The following is a 23,548-nucleotide window of genomic DNA, read 5'->3' on the forward strand; positions in this document are numbered from 1 at the left end:
TTTGGAAAATTGGATGATCAAGATGAGGATTTTTTCTCATATTCATTATGAAAATGGGATATTATTGTACTTGGACAGTAAGTGCTGTGTGATGCTATGTGTGAATTCATGAGAATATATGAATAGCTCTTTTTGTTTGTTTGTTTTTGTTTTTTTATATTCATTATGAAAATGGGATATTACTGTACTTGGACAGTAAGTGCTGTGTGATGCTATGTGTGAATTCATGAGAATATATGAATAGCTCTTTTTGTTTGTTTGTTTTTGTTTTTTCAAGACAGGGTCTCTCTGTGTTGTTTCGATGCCTGTCCTGGATCTTGCTCTGTAGACCAGGCTGGCTTTGAACTCATAGAGATTCGCCTGGCTCTGCCTCCTGAGTGCTGGGATTAAAGGCGTGCGGCCAATAGCTCTTAAGTAGGGATGAGGAACGAGTGGTGGAGGGGGCATGTAGAGCTTTTTCTTCTTTGCTAGAACAGACCCTTTGTTAGAGTGGGTGTTTGCGTCTTCACATGTGTTCCCAGAGCACACGGTGGGCAGCGCATGCCTCACAGACAGTGCTGATTCAGCCGGATGTCAGAACAGTGCATGTCTGTGTCTGTGCTCCTGACTGCTGTGGCCACTTCAGCAGAGGTGTCACGTGACCACGGTGGACCGTGACCCGTGCCCTGTCTACCTCCTTTCTCCACCTTATACAGAAAGATGCTAAATTGAGTCTCAGAGAGATTAAGTGACAGGTCAGAGTCACAATGGCACTAAGCGGCAGTCATGAGACAGGAATCTGTTTCTGACTTTCAAGGCTCCTGGCCATTTCTTTCCTGCTCATGGCAAACTTTAAAGATCCTTTCCTCTGTCCTCTATGTCCTGGTTGGGTGTTTTGTTTGTTTTTTTGTCTTGATCTTGTCAACTTGACTCAAGTGCGAATTATCTGAGAAGAGGGGACCACAATTGAGAAAATGCCTCCATAACATTGGCCTATTGGAAGCATGTGTGGTGTTTTCTTACTTAGTAATGGATGTGGGAGGGCCCAGCTCACTGGGGGTGGTGCCACCTCCTGACCAGACAGTCCTGGGTGATAGAAGAAAGCAGACCGAGCAAGTCACTGAAGCAAGCCAGTATGTTCCCCTGTGGCCTTGCTTCAGTTCTTGCCTCAAGGTTCTTGTCCCCAGTTTCTGCCTAGTTTTCCCTCAGTGGTGTGTGACCTGGGAGCGGCAGATGAAATTAACCCTTTCCTCCTCCAAGTTCCTTTTGGTCATGGTCTTTATCACAGGGAAAGAAATCAAACTAATACACTTTGGTTAGAGCCAGAAGAGAAGAAAAAATGAGGAAACTGGTCCAAGGAGTTGGGTGAGAATTGGAAGGTCAGCAAATACTGGCGTCTGTGAAAAGCCAACAGGGAAGTTAAAGGTGTCCAATAGATTTCAATGTGACCCAAAGAAACAAATATGTCTACACTCTGAGCATCTCCTTTCTTCTTTAATTTTTCAATGAGATCACTAACGTTCTGCTGTGCTGAGGATAGAATCTCTTCAGTGCTGTTTTGGGATGTAGCTTCAGCCAGTTGAAGTTGAGCTCTTTAAGATCTTGTTGCCTGCAATGTACCCTGCTGAGCTATTCTCTGGCCCCCTAGCCTCATGCTTTGATGAATGACCTCTGACAGTTGGCTTGCTGAGGACTTCTTTTTCTCCCAAGGGCCATCTCACCTCCATTAAGGGACAGGTCCCAGGAGGCTGGTCCTGTGGAAGACCTTAGTAAGCTCTTGATGGATGTGTCCCTTCTCAGAGATCCCCACAGTATTGGCTGCTCATGATGTGAACAACAGATACAAATAGACTGGAGTCTCTTGAATAGAAAAGAGAATAGAAAAGCTCAAGAAGAGAGTTTAAGCTTCCAGTTGAGAGGACTGTGAGCAGGGTCCACGGTTACCATAGCATCACCGCACACGGGAATCCCAAAGAGGACATTTCTAGCAGAAAAGTCAGGGACAGTAGCAACCTCTAAACTGACAGGAACTCAACTATGCAACACTCTTGCCTTTCAAAACTGCCAAGGCCCAGAAAGCAAAGAGACTCAGAACCTCAATAGGAAGATAAATCCCTCCATGGCTAGATCATCAGAAGGCCACCTTGGCCACTATTCATTTGGATTATGAATTGCTAGTTAAGAACGTGAATGAGAAACATGGAATTAGACAAGGAGGAAAGTGGACGATGCCCCAACAGCTATGATGACCCTTTCTTTGGTCTTGAGATTTTTACCAGTACAACAGTGATGCTGGTCAGAAAGCCCAGTAAGGTCTGCAGAGGACCATTTACTTAAAACCTACCCTGTATAAAGCCCACCCCACGTTTGTCCCCTTGACACTCCAGCTGTCCTCTGACGTCTGCTTCTGGACCCTTTATCGGAAGCCCTGTTTTTCCTTATTGTTCATCATCTTTCCCCTTTAGTTGTCACTGGGGTAGGGAGGGTGGCAGTGTCTTTGCAGCCTTTGGTCATGTTGTTTTCAGCCTAGCATAGCAACTGATGTTTATGATAATGGCCTTGAGCTGCAGCAGTGAGGCTAAGTTACAAGAATAGAATTGAACACATGTAATAGATTTATGAGTTTTTATCTAAACTCATTGAAATATCATTTTGAAAAAGAAAAAAAAATGGTTTTGTGCTTAAATGGGAAGATCTTAAACTATTTGAAAAATTTGGTTGTTCCGAGATCAAGCCCTAAAGTTTCTGGCTGCCCTTTGATTACCATGTCTTCTGATATTCTGCTTCCTAGAGGACTGTGTGTGACTCTGAGGCAGTGGAGAATCGATTCCTGGAAGACACATTAAGATACACTGAGATTCTTCAGGGCACTGTGCAGAAGGGTGTGTGTGTGTCCCTATATGTTCATAACCTACTAATGCACACCTGTGTGTAAATTAGCATGTGGATCCAGTCATTTCCCAACATGTAGTCCTTTGAAGAGCTTTGCAAAAGAACTACTCAAGATTCCCTTCTTGGAGATTCTGCTTCTTCCTGGGAAGAAAAGGGGCAGTTGCTTCTGGACTCAGGTGGTTTCCAAAAGGTCTCCTCATGGTTGAAGTGTGATAGCCCAGAGCTTGGGACCAGGAGCTTCCCATTCTCACTTGGGAAGCAGCTTGTTACAAATTAGCTAATTAGCTGCAGACTAGCGAGTCAATTTTTATATCACTTCCTCCCCTGAGCTACTGGGGTGATGTACTGAGTTCTTATAAAATGGAACTTCAAAGGAAAAGCTGCCAAAGTGTCACCTCCTCACGTGGAGTTGGTGTGAAGTGACCAGGAACACTTCCAGATAGCCTAATGATAGAGCCCTGTGACCCAGCGGGTGGTGGGCGTGCTGAGAAAAAGTAGACACAGTGCGTTTTGGGGGAATGGCGACTCTTGATCATGGACGTCCAAGGTGCTGACACCATTCATTTTTATAGGGGTCAAAGACACACAGCTTTGGTGCCACCACGAACTTAGCATGAGGGTGCCCCTCTCAAGTGGACTCCGTCAGAATTTAGACAGCAGGAAAACCAAAGCTGTCTTCTCACTTTCTCCCACCTCCTCCTTCCTCTGTCAAACATAGTTTCTAAAGGATCCAGCTCTCCACGGCCTGGGATCTCACCTCCTCCCTCCTCTGTGAAACATAGTTTCTAAAGGATCCAGCTCTCCATGGCCTGGGATCTCACCTCCTCCCTCCTCTGTGAAACATAGTTTCTAAAGGATCCAGCTCTCCACAGCCTGGGATCTCACCACTGAAGGAAAGCAGGGGCGAAGCCATGAAACAGTGGTTCCGCCATAAATCATTGATAGCCATTTAGTTTTTCACTTCATGCTGTAGAAGGTATTAAGCTGTTATATTTGAGGAGGAAATGGAGAACCGATGTTCGTGGAGCAAAATAATCGAACTATTTTAGTAGTGAAAGCAAGTCATCCCCTACCTAAGCAGACAGTCTACACAGTTCATCTATGCAAGATTCTGAGATGTGCATTTCTGGGGCTGTAGGTTGGAAGTTAGGGTGGATGATGGACGGCCTAGACCTGCATTTGGAGAGATCTGGGGTCTTAAGATGTGAAAGGAGGGGAGCCTGCTACTGTAGGGAGAACAGTGCTAATGGAGTTAATGAAAACTACCTCCTCCTCCTCCCCCGCCCCGACTCGTGTGTGTGTGTGTGTGTGTGTGTGTGTGTGTGTGTGTGTGTGCGTGTGTGTGTGTGTGTGTGTGTGTGTGTGAGAGAGAGAGAGAGAGAGAGAGAGAGAGAGAGAGAGAGAGTAGAAAAGAGAGAGAGAAAAAAAACTCTCAGCTTTCATTTCTCATATTGCCCAAGGGGATATAAAATAAAAAAAGAGGTCAGCCAGAAAACCCTGACTGTCTGTTAAATTAGACTTGCAAAATATGCTACTGAAAAAAAAGTTATACTGTGCTCCTGTTGTATGGAATTTTACAACATACAATCCCCTTAAGACTGACCTCACCTCTGGCGCCACGTTGGAGACATACACAGCATAGGAACCATTTCAATCCCCCTCCAAAACAAATAAACAAACAAAACAGCCATGATGTATAAAAAATCCTCTTTACACAAGGCCATCAGTATCTCAGGGTTTTACAAAGTGATCCGAAGGCATGCCTGTCTCAGAAGGAAGTTGAATAGTTATCATTTCCATTAGGTCATGATGCTACTTGGAGTCAGCTAGCTGTGTGAGTAGCTGGGACTCAGAAAGTCACACGGACACCAATCCTTCTTGATTGAATTAAAAAAGTTCCTGATCATGCAATAGTAACTAATAGTGTTATTACTCCTTTTTCCATATTATAGCCCAGGAACAATAGAACAGTATTGATATTATTGTTAATACATCCAATATTCACCGTGTGTTGCACACAATGTTGTGAGTGCTCTCTCTCTCTCTCTCTCTCTCTCTCTCTCTCTCTCTCTCTCTCTCTCTCTCTCTCATGTGTGTGTGTGTGTGTGTGTGTGTGTGTGTGTGTAAAAAAGCCATTCACTCTTTATAAAAACCCTAGAAAGGGTAGGTAATGCCATCTCCTGTTTGTTATAAACAAGGACACTGGTGCCTGGTGAACTTCAGTAACTTTGTTGCCATTGGGTTAGAGGAGGGCCATGTCTGGATTCCCACCCAAGCTGTCTGGCTCCAGGAGCCATATTCTCGACCTCTTCACCTTAGCAGCAGAAAGCACAAGGCTGTGAGGTTGGGACCATGTGTGCTGAGATCCCATCCTTTTGGGATCCCAAGGAAGTCCTGTGGCTAGAAATACTTGCAAGTTGGTACAATACAAATACAACCACCTTATTTGTCAGAAATGTATCAGGTCCACGCATGAAAACCTCACACAGGCTCTGTCTCCCCAGCAATTTCCATTGTAGCTCCCCAAGCGTTCTTTTGGATGCTTTGTAGAACAGTGTCTTTACAGTCGGTTTCTGTGTGGTATAAACCAAAGCTTGAGCACTATAGTCCCTGTGGCACAGTCTGGTTCCTGATTGCTCCTCAATGAGTTTGCCCGAAGGCATCAAAGAACATTTCCCACGCCACCTGCTCATGAGCCATTTAGCGAGGAGGGGAGCTGCATAACCAGGCAGCCCTGGGTTTGTTTTTGCTTCCTACCTATTTCCGTTTTAGCTTTTGGGTCCAACAAATGCCTCTTCTCTCTGAGCCTCTACATTGTGAACTGGAGGGAAAGGTTTTCTTGAATGAGTCTCTGAGGTAATGTGCCTTCCAAGTGTGGCAAATCGGAAGCAGAGGTGGACCATTATCTGGCTTTTACTGGCCACCTGGGGTGGGGGGGTGACAGTATTATTTCTTCTACAATTAGCATGTGACTAGAAAAATCACTATGATGTTGTCCATTATCTCTGGTTGGACTTGATCTGATCTGTTTCCTGTTATGAGTAGAGCAGAGGAGAGGATGGGGCTGGCCATGGTTTATGTCATTTTATGGCTTGTGTGTTTACTGGATTAAATCGCTAAGGACAGTGAGTGAGCTGGGGACTGTGTGTGATGTGTCTCATTTGTCTTTTTGAAGAACTACTAGAAAGCAATCAAATCAGTGGGGACAATCCTTTACCTCATCCCCTACCCTCAGCTTCTACTTCCTGGCTCATCATCAGACAAAGAGATTTTCTATTTCGGATTGATTTCTAATTTTTTAATTTGCGTGTATGAGTGGGTGCCTACGTGTGTGTACGTCACCTCATGTGCCGGTACCCGCAGAGGCCAAATGAGGACATCCGATTTCCCAGAACAGAGTTCAGAAAGTTTGTGAACCTCCCAATGTGGATGTTGCAAACAGAACATGGGTCCCCTGGAAGAAATCCTAACCACTGAGGTATCTCTCCAGCACCCTATGAATTGATTTTCAATAAAGTTCTTTTTATCGTGCTACAGATGTTTGCTATCTCAACTCTTCTATAACCTCCTCAAGCCCAAAGTCTCTTCCAAGGGAGAACACAGCTTACTTGGTGACTAGCGTTTTGATAAAGTTCAAAATAGTTTTTTGGGTGGAACTTCTAGAAGTAGGCTCAGCTCACAGCTTTTGAGGACACCTCTTCAGGGACAGATCTGGATGTTGGAGAGGTGCTATTGGTTTACTTTTTGAAAACTGCCGCAGTTCTAGTGGAGAGTTTAGACAGTAAGGTGGATGGTGATGGCCCTGGTTTTCCATTAGATATGAAGTCAGGCCCCTCCAGCCCCGACTTTGGCCATACTTGTCTGAAAAGTGCTGCTTTCGCCTGCCATGAAGCTCCCATATGCTGGTCCCTAGACCTTGTTATCCACTCTCTACTCACTCCCTGCTAAGGCTCGTGTCTACTCTTCTCTCTATCCACAATGCACTTCTAGAGCTATCCGTGTGTCTGGCTTCTTCAGTCCCTTAGGTCTTCGTCCCTCCTGTAACTGGCTGGTGACTTTGGGCCCCACCCTGCCTGTCACCTCAGGGTCCCCTTTCCAACAGAGCCACCCCTGCCGGCAGCTGTACTCTCCTCTTTGACGCTCTCCATCACCACCGTACTTGATCTTGTGGTCACTGGTCTTCATCTTGCTCTTCCCTCACCCCGCTCCTCCCCCCCCCCCCCCCCCCGGCATAATGAGTACTTCTGAGTGAAGTCAAGAAAGGTTTCATAACAAGATCATTGTTAAAATAAATGTGTGACATCATAACGGGTCCTTTAAGAACCATTACTTGCTTCTTTAGCTTTGGAAAATGTCCTGCCTGGGTTTTAAAGGTCTCTCTCCAAATATTTATGGAGAAAGAAATGTACTTGCCTACCCATTTTCTGTCATTTATTTAGCAACTGGCAAAGTAGATAATAACAATGTAGGTTTAAAAAAAGTAAGGTTCTGTAACAAGTTAATGGAACCAATACTCTTGGGTTTAGGAATGGTTTTTCCCTTAATGGCTCATGCATTTAAGGCATCATCTCTAGTGGAAGGGTGTTGACAAGTGATAGAGCATTGGAGGAGTGAGGCAGAGCAGGAAATTAGTGCCTTGAAGGGAGCTCCTTGACAGTGGTTAATTTCCATGTTGTAGTAAGGATTAGGTCTAGTGAGACTGAGTTACTCTTTCCCCGCAAGTGGCTTGTTATAAGTCAGGTCAAAAGGGTACCCCAATTCCCCCCCTCCAAAAGGGCAGGCCCACTGACTTGGTCCAAAATTGAGTCTATGCTCCATTCAAGCTGTACTATAGAAGGATTTCTGGTGGTTAGGTAAAATCAGCATTCCTCAGGAATGTGAGAAAGGGATACCCATCTAAGAAAGGGAGTTATTTCCCTTTCCTCTGGCAGAAGGGACATATGGCTCTCCATTGACATATACCTGTGGCACCTATTAGCATATCAAAGCCCATGCTGGCCTCCAGGCTCCCTCCGTCCCTACTCATATTTACTTGTTGTACTTTCCAAAGTACCCACACTCCTGGCCCTTCTCACCCCCCCTCCCCTCCACTATAATAACCCCCAGGCTGTTCCAGACTCGTTCCTGTTTTATAAGGGCAAGCCCCCGCTACTATTCTAGCTTTCTCTGCTTTTTCTTCCTTGATATTTTCTCTCTTGCCATTTTCCCCACTTCCCTAGCCCTGGCCATGTTCAGTCTGTTTCTCTTGTTCTAGGCCCTGGACTCTTCCAGATGCCTCTGGATGTCCTTTCTCTCTTATCCACAACACCCACCCCCTCCAGTCATGGAACAGCCATTTCAGCGGTGTCTTTCCTGTGTCCCTTGCATACACTGTAAAGTAAGGCTACCCTATGCTGGCCTTTCTCTCTTCATTCATGCCACTTTGGCACATACTCTCACCATGCTGTGATGTAACTCACATGCCCTCACCAGAACCCAAACAGATTTGACTGCCCAAGTTTTCACTTTCACCCCCCCCCCAACTATGAGCCAGATAAACCTCTTTGCTTTACAAAGTACACAGCCTCGGGTATTTTGTCATTGCAACAGGAATCAAACTAAGAAGATAATCCCCGAGCTCTCTATACATTTTAAAGCCAAAAAAAAAAAAAAAAAAAAAAAAAAAAAAAAAAGCTGATTCTTGACTTATTCAAACTTGGTACTGAATAGCCCCAACCACTAGTGGAAGTGCTCAGCTGAATGTAAATATGTGCATAAATTATAGTACAGGCAATGTGTATCGTAGGTACCAGGAAGTAGGAAGAAGTGTTAGAAATGTGTTCTCCAAACCCATCTGTGTTAGTGTCAGAGCAGAGAATCGGAATAAAAAGTCAGATAAGAAAATCAGAAGGTCACTCCAGGGAGTCGTGGGTCTATTTCAGACCCATCCACATCTGCTGACAGCACTAGGCTGTATAGCCTCAGGGAGTGAGAAAGTTCAGCCAACAAAAGGATTCGTGACCTTCAACCATCAATTCTATGCTGTGCGATCTCCTGCACTGATGTTATTTAGTCTGTCGAATCCCTTCTAAGCTGTGTGATGTCTGCGATGGCCTTGCATGTCCCTCTGAGCTGCAGCATTGGCTATTTCAAGTGACAAAGGTCTCTTTCATCCCTTAGACCTGGAGAAGTGAATTTACTTGTTTATGCCTATGTGCAGTCACAGCACAAAGGCCCATCTGTAGAATGAACAAAAGGAAGGAGAACAATAGAGAATTGTAAGGTATTTCCATCACAGAGGAGGAGTGTGGTGTGGTGTGTGTGTGTGTGTGTGTGTGTGTGTGTGTGTGTGTGTGTGTGCAGGGTGGGGGGAGTGTCTCAACACATATCTGGTGACATTAGTGTAAAAAGGATTCTGTGTGTTCTTATCCTTGGTTGCAGGTACACTTGGTTATGCATCCCGTAGGTGCCTATCAAGTGCCGAGCGATATACTACAAAGAGAAAGCAAGCATTCATGGCAACACGGGTGATTTGAGCTCCAGAGGGTCTGTTTTCACTCTCTTCCGTCTTCCAAAGCTGATGTCTGTTGCAGGCTGGCTCTGCAGGCTCCAGAAAAGTCCTTGCCAGGCATACATTACTGAGGACTTCTTGGAAGGGTACAATTACAAAGGAGCCATGACAATTATGGGACATGGTGTTAGCAGAAGTAGTAAGTTCTGGGTGTGCTGAGCTACCTCAGAAGGTTACTGATGCCAGCCGTGGTTTGTCAGGTACCCCGAAAGTGGCCCAGTGTGACCGGGAAGAGAGTTACATTTCTGCCTCTGGAAAAGAAAAAAAATAATTTTGCCTAGCTCTGATTCTCTAGAAAGTTCCACTTTCCATCACTTGGCAATTCTCTTTTCTGCTCCCCGCCCCAATTTGCATTCTAGTAACAAGTAACACAGCAGAAAGGGTCTCGTGGAGCATCCTGTCACAGACCTTTCGTGATTCTGATCTCTGAGATATGTGTAACTGCTGTGGTTGGTCTGCAGGTGTGTAAAAAACCCCAAGGAGTTTTCATTTGTCACTTTCAAAGACTGATTATTCATTCTTTGATTGGGACTTAATTATCACTTGACCCAGTGTTTCTAGGTTTGTTAGTGATAGGGATTTATACAGGACCGGGCTGTATACGGTGCCAGTGGAAGGCTGTGTAGGCTAATAAGGGAGTGTCACAAAGAACATTCTTTCTCTAAAGGATTTTACAGTCTGGTCACACACGTCAAAGTTGTCTACACAGCATGGTGTGTGATACCGCTGCAGTTGGGTTTCTTCTCACCTCCCCACCGATATACTCAAGCACTTATTCCTAAACTGTGATCTGGTTTTCAAGTAAATTCACTGTGGGATAATTAGTTAAGATAGGACCATATGGAAGAGGACAGGCCCCTAACAGTCATCTGACTAGTGTCCATGACAAGGTGGCCATATGAAATCAGAGAGGCACCAGAAGAATTACAACTTGTGACATTTTAGCTACTATACAAGTTGGTTTTAAAACCTCACAGGTCTAGAGAGTGAGAGCTTGGGTGTGCCTAACTCCAAAAGTCCCTGAGACCATCACAACACTGATCTTCAAGGACACTTTGCATAGAGAACATCAAGGGCCACAGAGGAGAAGGGAAATAAGCGGTCCTTCCACCGAGATGAGTGAGACTGCTCACCTAAACAGGCCCTGCAGCTCTCAATTGTTGAAATTCCACTTTCTTGGCTGTAGATAGTGCACCATAAAGTGTGATTTCAGAGACAAGCAGCCAGGAAGGAACTGAATCTAGCAACAAGTTCTGGTTTGGGTGCCATGGTTAGCTTTGACACCAACATGATGAAGATATTGAGTAAGCAGTAACAGACACAATGCCAAAAGGAAGCTATACATATTATGTAATACATCTACAAATTATATACTGAGTGGCAAACAGCATTCAGAGAGAATCCAGCAAGCTAAAAACCTAGATAGAATAATCAACTTCAAAGTTGAAAGGGAAACATTTGTGTTTGTGATCCAAATATAAATTCCATAAATGTAGACTACAACAGTGAGGTCCAGAGTGTTCTCTGCTCCGTGCTTCTGTATCATATGGGAATGTGATACAAATACAGGCTCTTAGGTTCTCAGCCTATGAAACTGGAAATGCTGAGGCTGGGCTAGAGAGAGGGAGCAACAGACAGACAGAGATAGGGAGATAGAGACAGAAATGAATGACTCAATGGATGATGGATGTGCCTACTAACCAAATGAAGTCATTTTCATTAAGAGTATGCCCAAACAAGGAACGTAGGTGCCCCTCAGACCACGTTCACCATCCTCTGTGTCCTTCCCATACTCTAGATCACACATGGACTTTATTGAAGAACTCATCTTTAGAGAGACATGGAAAAGACAGCTTTGCCTGGTATCACAGACCTAAGTTGCAGCTACCCAGAAGGGGAGGCAGAGGTAAAAGGATTGTAAGTTGAAGGTCAGCCTGGACTCCATAATAAATTCAGTGCCAGCATGAGCAACTAAATGAAACCCTGTGCTAAAATAAAAAATAAGAGAGCTAGAGATACGGCTCAGTGATGGAGCGCTTGCCTAACAATCACGGGCCTTGGTTCAGTACCCAGTACTGGGAGTGTGGGAGGGGCATTACTAGAACAGTGAAGTGCCTTGAACTTGACCTGAAGGAAGCTGTTGAAGGAAATTGCCCCTCATGACTGGGGCTGTCATAGAGAAGAGAGAGAATTTCACATTTTACTAGAGCAAGCAAAATACAATATTGGAAAACCCTCTTCGCTATGCATCCAGGCTCTTGCTCCCAAGCTTTGCCAATGCGCATGAGTCCTTCGGGCTTCCATCTTTAGCTAGAGGATGTGAGACTCAGAGCCGTAATGTCTACTGCACAGGGGTTTTGTTGGACTAAAAACAAACTTGGAAATATTTGAAGAGCTCCACTGACTGCAGAGTCATTTTGACAGTGGGACTATGATTAACAGCCTGCTTGGTGGAAATGTTCAGAGAAGGCAGAATCTGAAGAATTTGAAATATCTAGAGGTGACAGGTGGCTTTCTTGTAAAGTCGAGAAGAGAGGCCTTCACAAAAAGAAAGACGGGAGTAGGCTGGGTCGGGCTGGAGCAGCTGGCCTCTGCAGTGCCTCTCCAGTCTTGAGCTTTATGATTCAGAAGTTCATAACTTGGTGTCAAGCACATCCAAGAGGTTCATGGTCACAGCCAACAGAGTGTACACTTAAATCGGTATTCATTAATAAATATTATTGGAAACCCTAGTCATATTTAAACACACTTAGACATTAATGACAGTTGGAACACTGGAGACATTAAGATTGTCACAGCAAGATGGGCCGGCACCAGTGAGGCCAGCGCAGGTTTTCTCTACAGCCCTGCTGTGAAATCTCCTTTCCATTAGAAGGCTGGTTGAATTGACTCCTCCGTGCTCCTGCAGGGTCATTAATGTCCGGATGCGGATTGTGATGTCCAATTCCCACAACCTTCTTGCAATGCTGTGGTATGTCATGGAGAGATGTCACCCTTGGCATCAAGCCAAATCCCAAGTTGATTTACAGTATTATTCTTTTACGGTGAAGATTTTTCTCTGGCTGCAATTTCCAACTATACTTTTACTTTTTTAAAAACCCCTAAACAATTCGGGAACGCGGTGACTTTCACCTCTAACCACTCCCCAGCTGGCTACTTTCCAGGGGTGGAGGGATGAATGAATCCTTTTGTGTAGGGGTTTTGTAACTCACTGAAGAACTTAAAGTCTTGCCAAAGGTGAGACGTGAGTACTTTACACATGTTGTATATAACTTGTCCGTATCAGTAATGCCGTGAAGGCAGCCCCGTGGGTGGTAGCTGAGCCTGAGACAGAGGAATCTCATTTTCAAGCTCTTAGGAGCCCTTGCTTCTAAGTCAGTGAAGAACTATTGTTGGTCAACTCTTTTTTTTTTTGTTTGTTTTTTTTTGTTTTATCGAGACAGAGTTTCTCCGTGTAGTTTTGGTGCCTGTCCTGGATCTCGCTCTGTATACCAGGCTGGCCTCGAACTCAAAGAGATCTGCCTGGCTTTGCCTCCCGAGTGCTGGAATTAAAGGCGTGCACCACCACCACCTGGCAGATCAACTCTTTAATGGAAAAGAAAAAAAAATAGAGCCTGGGAGATGGCTGGGTATGTAAAGGTGCTTGCTGCCAAACTTGAAGACTTGAGTTTGATCCCTAAAACTCACATGGTGGAAGGAGAGTCAGATTTGTCAGGGTTGTCCTCTGACCTCTATGTGTTCCTTAACTCTTATTTTCTTTGAAATAGAGAAGTTTCAAGAAAATCATTGAAAACCAAAGAGCAGGATTCTTCTAGATTTTTAGTATAGTGTTTGTTTTGTTATTTATTTTATAGCTGTCTTTCTCACACCTAAAATTAGAAAAATATTATTGTGATCAAATATGTACAAAGACTAAAATTCACCTTTTGGCTGTCTCTGTTTACTGCCATGGGCATCATGTGCTCAGTGCTGTGTGGTTAGCCACCATTGCACACTGGCAGGATTTTCTACTCCTCCCTTTTTTAAAACTGAAGTTATTGTCAGTATATGCATATGTGAATGTGTGTTTGCAATGATGCTCAAACTGAAATCAGAGGACAACCTGGGGGAGTCAGTACTCCCTCCATGTAGGTCCTGAGGATCAAACTTGGCTCATCAGCCATGGCAGAAAGTGCCTTTATCCACTGAGCATCTCACCAGCCCAGGATTTGTTGGTGGTGTTGGTGTTAATCATTCAAAGCAGAAACTTCATCCATTTGTCCATAATGACTAATTACCCTGTTCCCCCAACCCCTGCAACAACTATTCTACTTTCTTTCTGTTTAAATTCTCCTAGTGTAACTTCTCATGTGAGTGTTGATGTCCTTCACTGAGTTTGATGTCCTCTAGATTTGTCCATGTTGCAGCAGATGCCAGAATTCCCCTTGTCTCTCTGGCTGTATATAGTAGTCTACTGTATGCATATATTACATTGTGCTCGTCCACATATCTTTTGACAGGCACTTGGTCTTTCTTCACATTTTGGCTCTGTGTACCATGTTGCTGTGGACACTGGTATGATGGTTTGAATGAGGATGGCCCCCATAGGCTCATATATTTGAGTGTTTGGTTCCCAGTTGGTAGAATGTTTAGGAAGGATTAGGAGGTGTGGCCTTGTTGAAGGAGGTGTGTCACTGGGGGTGGGCTTTGAGGTTTTTAAAGCCTATGCTAGACCAGTCTCTCACCTTCTCTGCCTCCTGCCTCTGCATCAGAATATGAACTCAGCTACAGCTACAGCATTGTGTCCACCTGCTGGCTGATAGGTTAACCACCATGATGGTCATGGACTAACCCCTTGAAGCTGTAAGCAAGCCCTCAATTAAATGCTCTCTTTTATAAGCTGCCTTGGTCATGGTGTTTCTTCATAGCAAAAGAACAGTGTCTGAGATAACTGATATATACATTATCTGTTTGTATCTGGGCTCTCAGTTCTTTTGGGTTATAGGTGGGAGTGGCTTTTCTGGGTCATGTGGTAACTCTCATTACTCTTTGGAGGAACTTTTTTCAAAAGTGCACTTTTCCCTTACAGCAAGTCATCCTTCTGAAGACCTTCTAGAACGCTCTGGTTTTTCACAGAAGTACTAGCTCCCTTTTCTTTTGGTCTTGTACATTGTCAGCTTCTAGGCAATTAATTAACTCGCATCATTTCAATACCAAGTGCAGCTGTCATCAGCCAGCTGGGAAACATGCACAATGGATGTTTGCTAAGCACAATTCACCCAGCAAGGGCCAGAAGTGGATAGAAAGTATGTTCTAGAAGAGCCCCAGAATTTCGAAGGTTCTGGTCAGCTGAGGATAGAATCTGGAATGGATGGGCAGCATTGGGTAACTGGGCCAAGAAAGATGGCTGCTCATCAACCAAATTACCTCTGCCCTAAGTTGCAGAAATAAACATAGCACAGCAACAAGTGACTTTGGAACCAGAAGGACCCAGCAGCTGGTCACATTTGATGCCCTGGTTTAGAGACAAGAGAACAGCTCAGGTAGCAAAGGCTAAAAAAGGTCTAGTCCTTTTTTGCTGTGACTTCTGTGTGTGTGTGTGTGTGTGTGTGTGTGTGTGTGTGTGTGTGTGTACACATGCATGTGGAGGCCAGAGATCAATATTGGATGTGCTTTTTGATAGCCTTTTACTGTTTAAGTCTCAGTGAACCTGGAGCTTAGCCATTCAGCGAGGCTGACTGGCTGGTGACCTTCTGAAATCCTCTTGCCTCTACTCCTGTACCGTACTTACAGATGCATGCCACCATGCCCGACTTTTCACATGAGTACTGGGGATCTGAACTCAGATCCTCTTGTTGGCAGGACAGGCACTTTATTGCTAGAATTACCTCCCCAACACCTTTTATGACTTCTCGAATGTAAGAAAGGCCCAGTGAAGAAGAGACATCAGGTTTACTCCCTAGGATACATCTTCTCTTTAGACTTAATTTAACATGCTGATAAATGGGAATAAACAGGGAATGGAGGAGTATAGCTTTTGAAGATAGCTTTGAAGTGAAGATTCATTCCATGGTGAGGTGTGAGTAGAAGCTTTTCTAGACAGTTCTGAGGGGGAAACCAGGAAGCCTGTGGAGGTACACTTTTAAAAAGCATCATCAGTCCTTGTTAGCCTCTCAGATGATTAAAGGTTTGGGAGTCTGCCCCTCTAAACACGGTCTAAAGGAACTCCGTTTATTTAGCTTAGAGAGAAAACATGCGTGCTGAGGGGACTTAATAACAGTCTTCAGGAGCAGGCAGACTATTCTCTGAGTGATGAGAAACAGCTGTTTCCTGTTTCTGCTCAGGACAGGAGAAGAGTGGAGTCAGGACTGTGAGTGAATTTAAGAAGTCATTGTCCAGAGAGTTCAAGACACTGACTTGATGCAGGAAGAGAAACCAGCATTTCTCTGTCTCAGAATTACGTGGCCTCCTGTCTTTCTTGGGGTTATTGACTTGTGGCCTTTTCATGACTCTTAAACCTGGATAAAAACAATCCAGCATGCCCTTCTCTGATTTAAATAAAGAAGTGAGTTGTTCATTGACTGAGTCTTGTAGTGCTCTGTGGTTGAGGAAGCCGCAATCCCTAACTCTTCAGTGGATTCACAACAGAAAAAGCCAGAGTCCCTTTGCTATCCTGTATTCCCCCCTCTTGAAATCAGGATAATGTAGATTTACTCCCCTATAAGGTACAGAATTCCCACCAATGGTGAGGTGGCCCAGCGGACAAAGATGTCTGCCACCAATCCTGCTGACCTGAGTTCCATCCCTGGAACAGAAAGTATCCAGATTACCTCATAACAATGTAGCACCTCGTAGAAGACCTACTAGGAGAAAAGTCCCCGGCAGAAGGATGAGTCTGGGCATGCTCCAAACCGTTGGCCAGCCAGGGAAGTGATTGAAATTCCACTTCCACTCTTGTTTTTGTCGTTCTTACCCCATATTGGTCACATTGTGCCACTTCTCAGTTGGATAAGTTGTGTCTTATTCGCCCAAGACAGCTCTTCTCTGTAGAGGACTCACGGATGCAGGGCTGCGTCTTTAACGTTTTATATCATGCTCAGTCAACTAGGTATGTATTCTGCCTGCATCAAGATTTACTATAATCTTCTTCAAAGATTTTTGCTTTGACTATTGAATTCTTTCTATCCTGTGAAAAAGAGCAGTGACCCCAAGGTCCCACTCTGATTGTCATAACAAAGTGGGAAAATGGCTTGGGGGTGGGGCGGGCTTTGAATCCTCCCTGATTTTCCATTTGCTTAATCTACTTTACAGGAATCTTTGGAGGATTAAATTAAACCAAATAGCATGCGTTAAGCCCGAGTCCATTGTACCCAGCCCTCAAGTCATATTCACTGCTTTTCTTTAACTGGTAAAAAGAACTTCTTGCCTCTTACAGGATCATGATTACCCCTACATTCTTCCATTTAGTGGGGTTTGTCCACTGGGACAGGCCTGTGGAGTAAGTTTGTCCAAAGTTCATGAGGACACCTGAGCATGTAAATGTATGAGTCTGCTTTCTTTCTTTTTTCCCTTCTTCTCTCCATCCTTCCTCCTTCCTTCTCTTTGTCTTTCCCTCCCCCCTCCTTTATTACTTTGTTTTTATTTCCTTTTGTACCACCCCTTTTTCTCTATCCCTCCCTCCCTCCCTCCCTCCCTCCCTCCCTCCCTCCCTTCCTTCTCTAGTCTGGGGATGCCAGGCAAGCACTCTCCCTCTGAACTGCAGCCCCAACTCTGGCTTCTTTCTTCTCCACAGTACTTTGTCAGTCCTAGGGTGAATGTACTCTAACTCCAAAGATCCCAGGAAGCATTTGTTGCCATATTATCTGAAGCAAACTGTAAAGATACGCGCACGCTCGTGGGTGGGTAGGGGGAGGAATGCATTAACAACTAGTTGGAAGGTAACGTGTTTTGGTTTTGCAGCTTACCAGGGAGCAAATCTATCTACTAGATATCTAGGGAGTCATTTTAGTAGCTGTTGAATCAGTGGAGTGTTACTCTTTGAAATGATGCAAGTTGATGGCATGACCCCATGATCTGCAGAAGCTTCTGATTTACTGGAGGGACCAAATCCCTAAATAGAAAATACTCTCAAAAGTAGACTGAGAATCAGGAAGATCTGTATACAACACTATGGCTGGAGCCCCTCAGTACTGCTGAAGGGCAAGCCATGGGCTGCACATAGGATTCACTAGCGCTCCGGGAAACTTAGGGTCACAGTTTAGTTCATAAAACATGATCATTTTAAAACAGACTTGTAGATCCCGCCTCAGATGTACACTCCCCGTGGCAATCCCAGAGCTTCCTGTCATAGCTCCTTCTCTATCTTCCTGAAGTCTTGGTGCTCAGGCGGATCTGTTTTCAGACTCTCATTGGCACATTGTGCCACACCGTTCCTGCCCAAAGTCCTTCTGAGATGGCAGGATGCAGGATTTCATCATAAATCACACAGCCAGAGGTTTACCTCAAAAGCAGGGCACATATTTTAACGCCAGCAGATTTAGGAAACAGGGGCCAAGCCCTTTCTCTCTCTCTCTCTATGAGAAGATTTATAATCCAGGGACCTGGGAGGGAGGGTGTGGGTCTTCTGAACTGTGCCCTCATCTCCCAGATCCCCAAATTAAAGAAGTAAGGAGACAGAACAACAAAGCCACAAACTTCATAGCATTAAAAAAAATAACATGGCGGATTGTTACAGAACTTTTGTCAGCAAAGTAAAATAACGACTGTCACTTTTCTTCAACGCCAGACTTTATGGCTGCTGCCATCTTTATCAGAACACACGGCGGATTTCGTAGTTGTACTTTCCAGAACAAATGGCTGGTATTATGTTCTCATGCACGGAACCACACTGTCCGGGATGGCGATGCGCGAAGACAGGCTTGGAGCTAAACGTCCATGATGACTCGGAATAGTGTGACTGGTTTGGGTTTGGTAACCCTGTCAGCATCCAGCTGAGTGGTTTCTCTTGTTCTCTTCCCTCTCTAGATCCTCAAATCCAAAGACTTAACGTCCCCAACGCAGCGCTACATCGATAGCAAGGTTGTGAAAACGCGAGCGGAGGGCGAGTGGCTGTCCTTCGATGTGACTGACGCCGTACACGAGTGGCTCCACCACAAAGGTTACACGGCACCTCCTTCTTCTCTCCCTAGATGTGGGCCAATAGCTCGTGACCGGACGGCAGGCGCAGACCGCACACGTGCAAATGACTTCCTTAACTTTCTGTTTTCCAGACAGGAACCTGGGATTCAAGATAAGTTTGCACTGCCCCTGCTGTACCTTCGTGCCATCGAATAATTACATCATCCCCAATAAAAGCGAAGAGCTCGAGGCGAGATTTGCAGGTAACCGAGGCTTTCTCCTCACTCTGAGAGTCTCTTCGGAGGGGCGGGGTCAGTTTGCATGTGAAAATGGCATCGTTCAGTGAAGGGTGGAAACTTCCGTTTATCTGGGCGATGATCTGCTCGGTGGGAGAGAGAAGAAAGTAGGAAGCATGCCTGGAGAGAGGACTCAGTGGTTAAGAGCAGTACCTGCTCTCGCAAAAGATCTGAGTTCAGTCCCCGGAACCCACACCAGGGAGCTCAAAACCGCTTATAACTCCTGTTCCAGGGGAATCTGGCGACCTCTTCTGGCCTCCAAGGGCACCTGCACTCAAGGGCACACACACACACACACACACACACACACACACACACACACACACACACACTTCAAAGATAAAATGAAAATACTTTCTTTTACATGGAAAGGATTGGAAGAAAGGAATAGACTCCAGATTTTCACTGCTTCATGCCTAGTGACGAAACTGGCTAAGTAACCCCGTGAACTACTGCTCAGTTACTAAGCTCTTAATTCTTCACTTAAGCAAACCAGCTTCCTATCTGCTGAGAAATTGAAGTAGATAACAAGGATTCAAAGAAATCCATTTCTAACCCTGCCCACCCCCAAGCAAAATTTCAAGCATCAACAAATACATTTCACTAAAGAAGAGAATTGTCTCACATCTCAGTTTCTGTAACTCACCATCCCAGTGTTGGGACATACCTTTTTTCTAGCCTGCACCCACTACTGCAAGTGGCTTCTTTACTAGGTTTCTGTAGCAGCTAATAAACAGAATGAGGCTTTCATTTCTCCTGCTCACCTTTGAGCTGAATTCATCAAAATACGGAGTAAATGAAGATGCCACTTGACTTATGAGACAGAGAATTGTTGGGTGAGGAGGTGAAAGGGAAGTCCATGCCACACACTGTTGTGGCATCTGCCAGCCTTCCCTCATAACCTCACCTGGGACCTCAATCCACTTTTAGAAATCCTCAGTGGCCCTTGCTCATGGAAAAACACTCCCTGAAGGTGTAGAGATTTATTTTGGTCTCTAACCTAGCCACGATTCTCTTGAGTGGAGATTAAATGCTTAAACTGGCAGTCTCTCGAGCATGCTTTGGGGAGCTCAAGTTTCTAAATCTCAGATGGAATCAGAAAAGTGTTGAGGATGCCATAAAATAAATGAAAAAGCTCTTTCTGCACAGCTTCCCAAAATAGCATTAGGTAAGGGTGAGTTCTGTTTCGCTTGAACCTAGTTCACGGCTGTTTAGCTGCACCTCGGGTTATGCTGATTAGGAAAGTCTTCTGGGTTGAGGGTCTCAGGAAAAGAGGGAACCAGCAGGCCACAAGGCATGCTCTATGGCTGTGTGTTCTGTTGCTGAGAGCTTGAACACAGCCCACACTGAGGATGGACTAAAATAAACCGCCTAGATTGCCCTTGGACCATAGGTCAAAGACTTCTTCTGTAGTGACTTCTCCCAGTAATAGCCCAGCCTTCAACACAGAACTGCCTTTGGACAAGAGGGCCATTTAGATGTGTTCATTGTTGCTTGTGGGAAGCCCATTGTGCCATATCTGTGTCTGTGGGGAATGATGATAGCCAGTCGATGCAGCTGGGCAGTCATCACTGTTGTTTGTGACCGCACACATGGGGAAACTATATGATATAAATATTGCTGCTTATATTTGATAAAGGTAAAGCTAAATATTTATTACCCAAATGCGTTTTTTCAAGGTATTGATGGCACCTCCACATATACCAGTGGTGATCAGAAAACTATAAAGTCCACTAGGAAAAAAAACAGTGGGAAGACCCCACATCTCCTGCTAATGTTGTTGCCCTCCTACAGACTGGAGTCACAACAGTCCAGCCGACGGAAGAAGCGCGCTTTGGATGCTGCCTATTGCTTTAGGTAAAGAAATGGAAATAAAAACAAATGATTGCTTCTGTTAACCCCTGCATTGTCTTTGCTTTTGCCTCCATATATTGACCTAAATTGAAGTCATTGCTCAAGACCAGTTTGTAGAGACAGTAAAGCTTTTGAATCTCATAACAGCATTCTCCCCAAGGACTAACTAAAAATATTTTATTTTTTATTAAAATATAATTATAGTACATAACTTCTTCCCTCCAATCCCTTCCTTTTATCCTATGCTCCCTCTCAAATTCATAGCCTCTTTTTCTTTGATTGTTATTGTTTTATACACACACACACACACACACACACACACACACACACACACACAAATAAACATAAATGCAACCTGCTTACTCTACTTAGTGTTACTTATTTATATATGTTTTAGGCTGATCTGTAGCTTGAGTTTTTCTGCCTTGCCCACAGTCAGGACAAATCCTTGTCACCCGCCAGTCCCACAGTCGCTCAGACCCAACCAAGCAAACACAGAGACTTATATTGCATACAAACTGTATGGCCGTGGCAGGCTTCTTGCTAACTTTTCTTATATCTTAAAGTAACCCATTTCTAGAAATCTATACCTTGCCACATGGCTCGTGGCTTATCGGCGTCTTCACATGCTGCTGGTCATGGCGGCGGCTGCAGCGTCTCCTTCTGCCTTTCTGTCCTTTTATTTCTCCTCTCTGTTAGACCCGCCTATCTTTTCTGCCTAGCCACGGCCGATCAGGTTTTATTTATTGACCAATCAGAACAACTTGACATACAGACCATCCCCCAGCACAGCCAAGTGCAGACCATCTCAAACACCTGCGCTCAGGCCCATGGTCCTAATCATCCTCTATACAGACCTGTTGGGTAACGCCACAAGGAACCCAAGAAGGGCTCCCACAGGACATACATTAACATCCCACAGCACTGATCACTTTGGGTTGGATAACAAATAAGGGTTACATGTCTGGGGAAGACTAATGCTTCATCTCTTAGCCATCATTGATCATCTATAGACCTTCATCTGGGAGCAGGGCCCTGTGACATTTACCCCATCCATGCTGGCATGTCAATTGGTGTTGTTCTTGCTCAGGTCTTGTTTAGGCAGTCATATCATTGAGGTTTCCTGAGGACTTTCAACAGTTCTTTCTGTGCTGTGGTCCTTAGCTCTCTGGCAATGAAACAGGTGGGAAGTGAGAAAACTAACCCTGGGGGTGTTTTCTTCAAGTCTCTCTGAAGTGCTTGGGTTCTGATAAGTTCTGATTACTCTTTGCCACAAAACAAATGTAAGTTTCCTTGAGATTTTTGGCTACATCAGTAAGACCTATCACTTATGTGAAGTCTTCACCTGGGGTCTGATCTCTTTCTGAGTTATAGAAATAAGATGGTACAAGAAGGCTGATGGCCATACCTTGAGCTGCAAGAATTTGTTTGCCACTTTTGCATGAATTCCTGAAGGGGAAGATGCATGCATGACCTTCTGTGCTTCCTATAGGGGGAGGACTCCTTGTTTTAGAAGTTGTGGATCAGGGGCAGGGGCCTCTTCATGAGGTGCTCACCATGTCATAGGTCACAGGTAGAGGAAGACATTTCGGTTGACAGAGACAGTGGTTATGGCAACAAGACTCCCTATTTCCCGAACTCTGATTCATTCCTAGATCTAGCCAATAAGTGGTAAAGCATAGGATATATTCTTAAAGAGAAATGCCTCCAGGGGCTCTCTGAAAATATCTGTTGTATTTTGTCCACTGTGTGCACAAAACAGCAGTAGAGACTGGATGGTAGCTGTTCAGCAGGAAGGACTCTGCCCCTTTCAACTGTCCTCTTGCTTACTCTTAATTCATTGAAGATGAATATTGATTTTTCCAGGTCATAGACAAAAAGGCCAGGGTATAAAATACATCCGGGACAGTAGTCCAGGGACTCATTATGGTATCTCACTGTTGACATCGTATAAGGTGACAAGAGAGCCCTCCTAGCCAGTTTCATGGTGTTTGCTATGAGTGGAATGAGTTAATGGGTCATTTTTTTGACTCAGGGTGAGATACATGTGAAATCAACTCCCAAATCCCCACTGCTTCTTCTTTTAACAGAAATGTGCAGGACAATTGCTGCCTTCGCCCTCTTTACATTGATTTCAAGAGGGATCTTGGGTGGAAATGGATCCATGAACCCAAAGGGTACAATGCCAACTTCTGTGCTGGGGCGTGCCCATATCTATGGAGTTCAGACACTCAGCACACCAAGGTACGTATCTGAATTGTTCGTCTCTCCTACTCTTGCCTAAGTAAGTGATAATAACAATAACAACAATGCCAAACTCAATAGTTATTATGAAATACAATGTATATATTTAAGATGGATATCTCTATAACTTCTTTTGTTGGTGGTTGCTTTTTTTGATACAGGATCTCATTGTGTAGCTTTGGCTGTCCTGAAATTCACTATGTAGATCAGGCTGGCCTTGAACTTATGGCAATCCTCCTGTCTCTTCTGTCTCCCAAGTGTTGGGATTACAGGCATGCACTACCACTTCTGTCTCTATAAATCTTTATGACTAGGACCCAAAGCGAACACATAGCTAAATATTTTATCAAGCTTCTTCAGTAAGGGCAGAGGACTAACTCAGCAAGAAGATCCAAGACTGGATGCCATGTGTCCCTAGCCCAGATGAGCACAACGTTGTTTTTTTTTTTGTTTGTTTGTTTTTGTTTTTAAAACAAGCTTTATTTATCTATTTTTTTAAGACTTATTTATTATGTATACAGTGTTCTGTTTGCAAGTCCGAAGAGGGCACCAGATCTCATTACAGATGGTTGTGAGCCATCATATGGTTGCTGGGAATTGAACTCAGGACCTCTGGAAGAGCAGCCAGTGCTCTTAA

The 23,548-nt window shown here is 44.5% G+C and overlaps 1 protein-coding gene across 3 annotated transcripts in view; it reads left to right on the top strand.

The window, feature by feature from the left end:
* Positions 1–23,548, top strand: part of Tgfb2 (transforming growth factor beta 2) — an 87,866-nt gene that overhangs the window by 58,774 nt on the left and 5,544 nt on the right. For 2 of the 3 annotated variants that reach the window (XM_028876727.2, XM_028876728.2), the window contains 4 exons: positions 18,425–18,557; positions 18,670–18,780; positions 20,493–20,670; positions 22,758–22,911. In XM_028876727.2, coding sequence (XP_028732560.1) covers positions 18,425–18,557; positions 18,670–18,780; positions 20,493–20,670; positions 22,758–22,911 — 576 coding nt within the window. The remainder of the gene's footprint in view (positions 1–18,424; positions 18,558–18,669; positions 18,781–20,492; positions 20,671–22,757; positions 22,912–23,548) is intronic. The other variant, XM_028876730.2, reaches the window with a different exon arrangement.

Source organism: Peromyscus leucopus, chromosome 15 (assembly GCF_004664715.2).
Source record: "Peromyscus leucopus breed LL Stock chromosome 15, UCI_PerLeu_2.1, whole genome shotgun sequence".
NCBI classification, from domain to species: Eukaryota; Metazoa; Chordata; class Mammalia; order Rodentia; family Cricetidae; genus Peromyscus; species Peromyscus leucopus.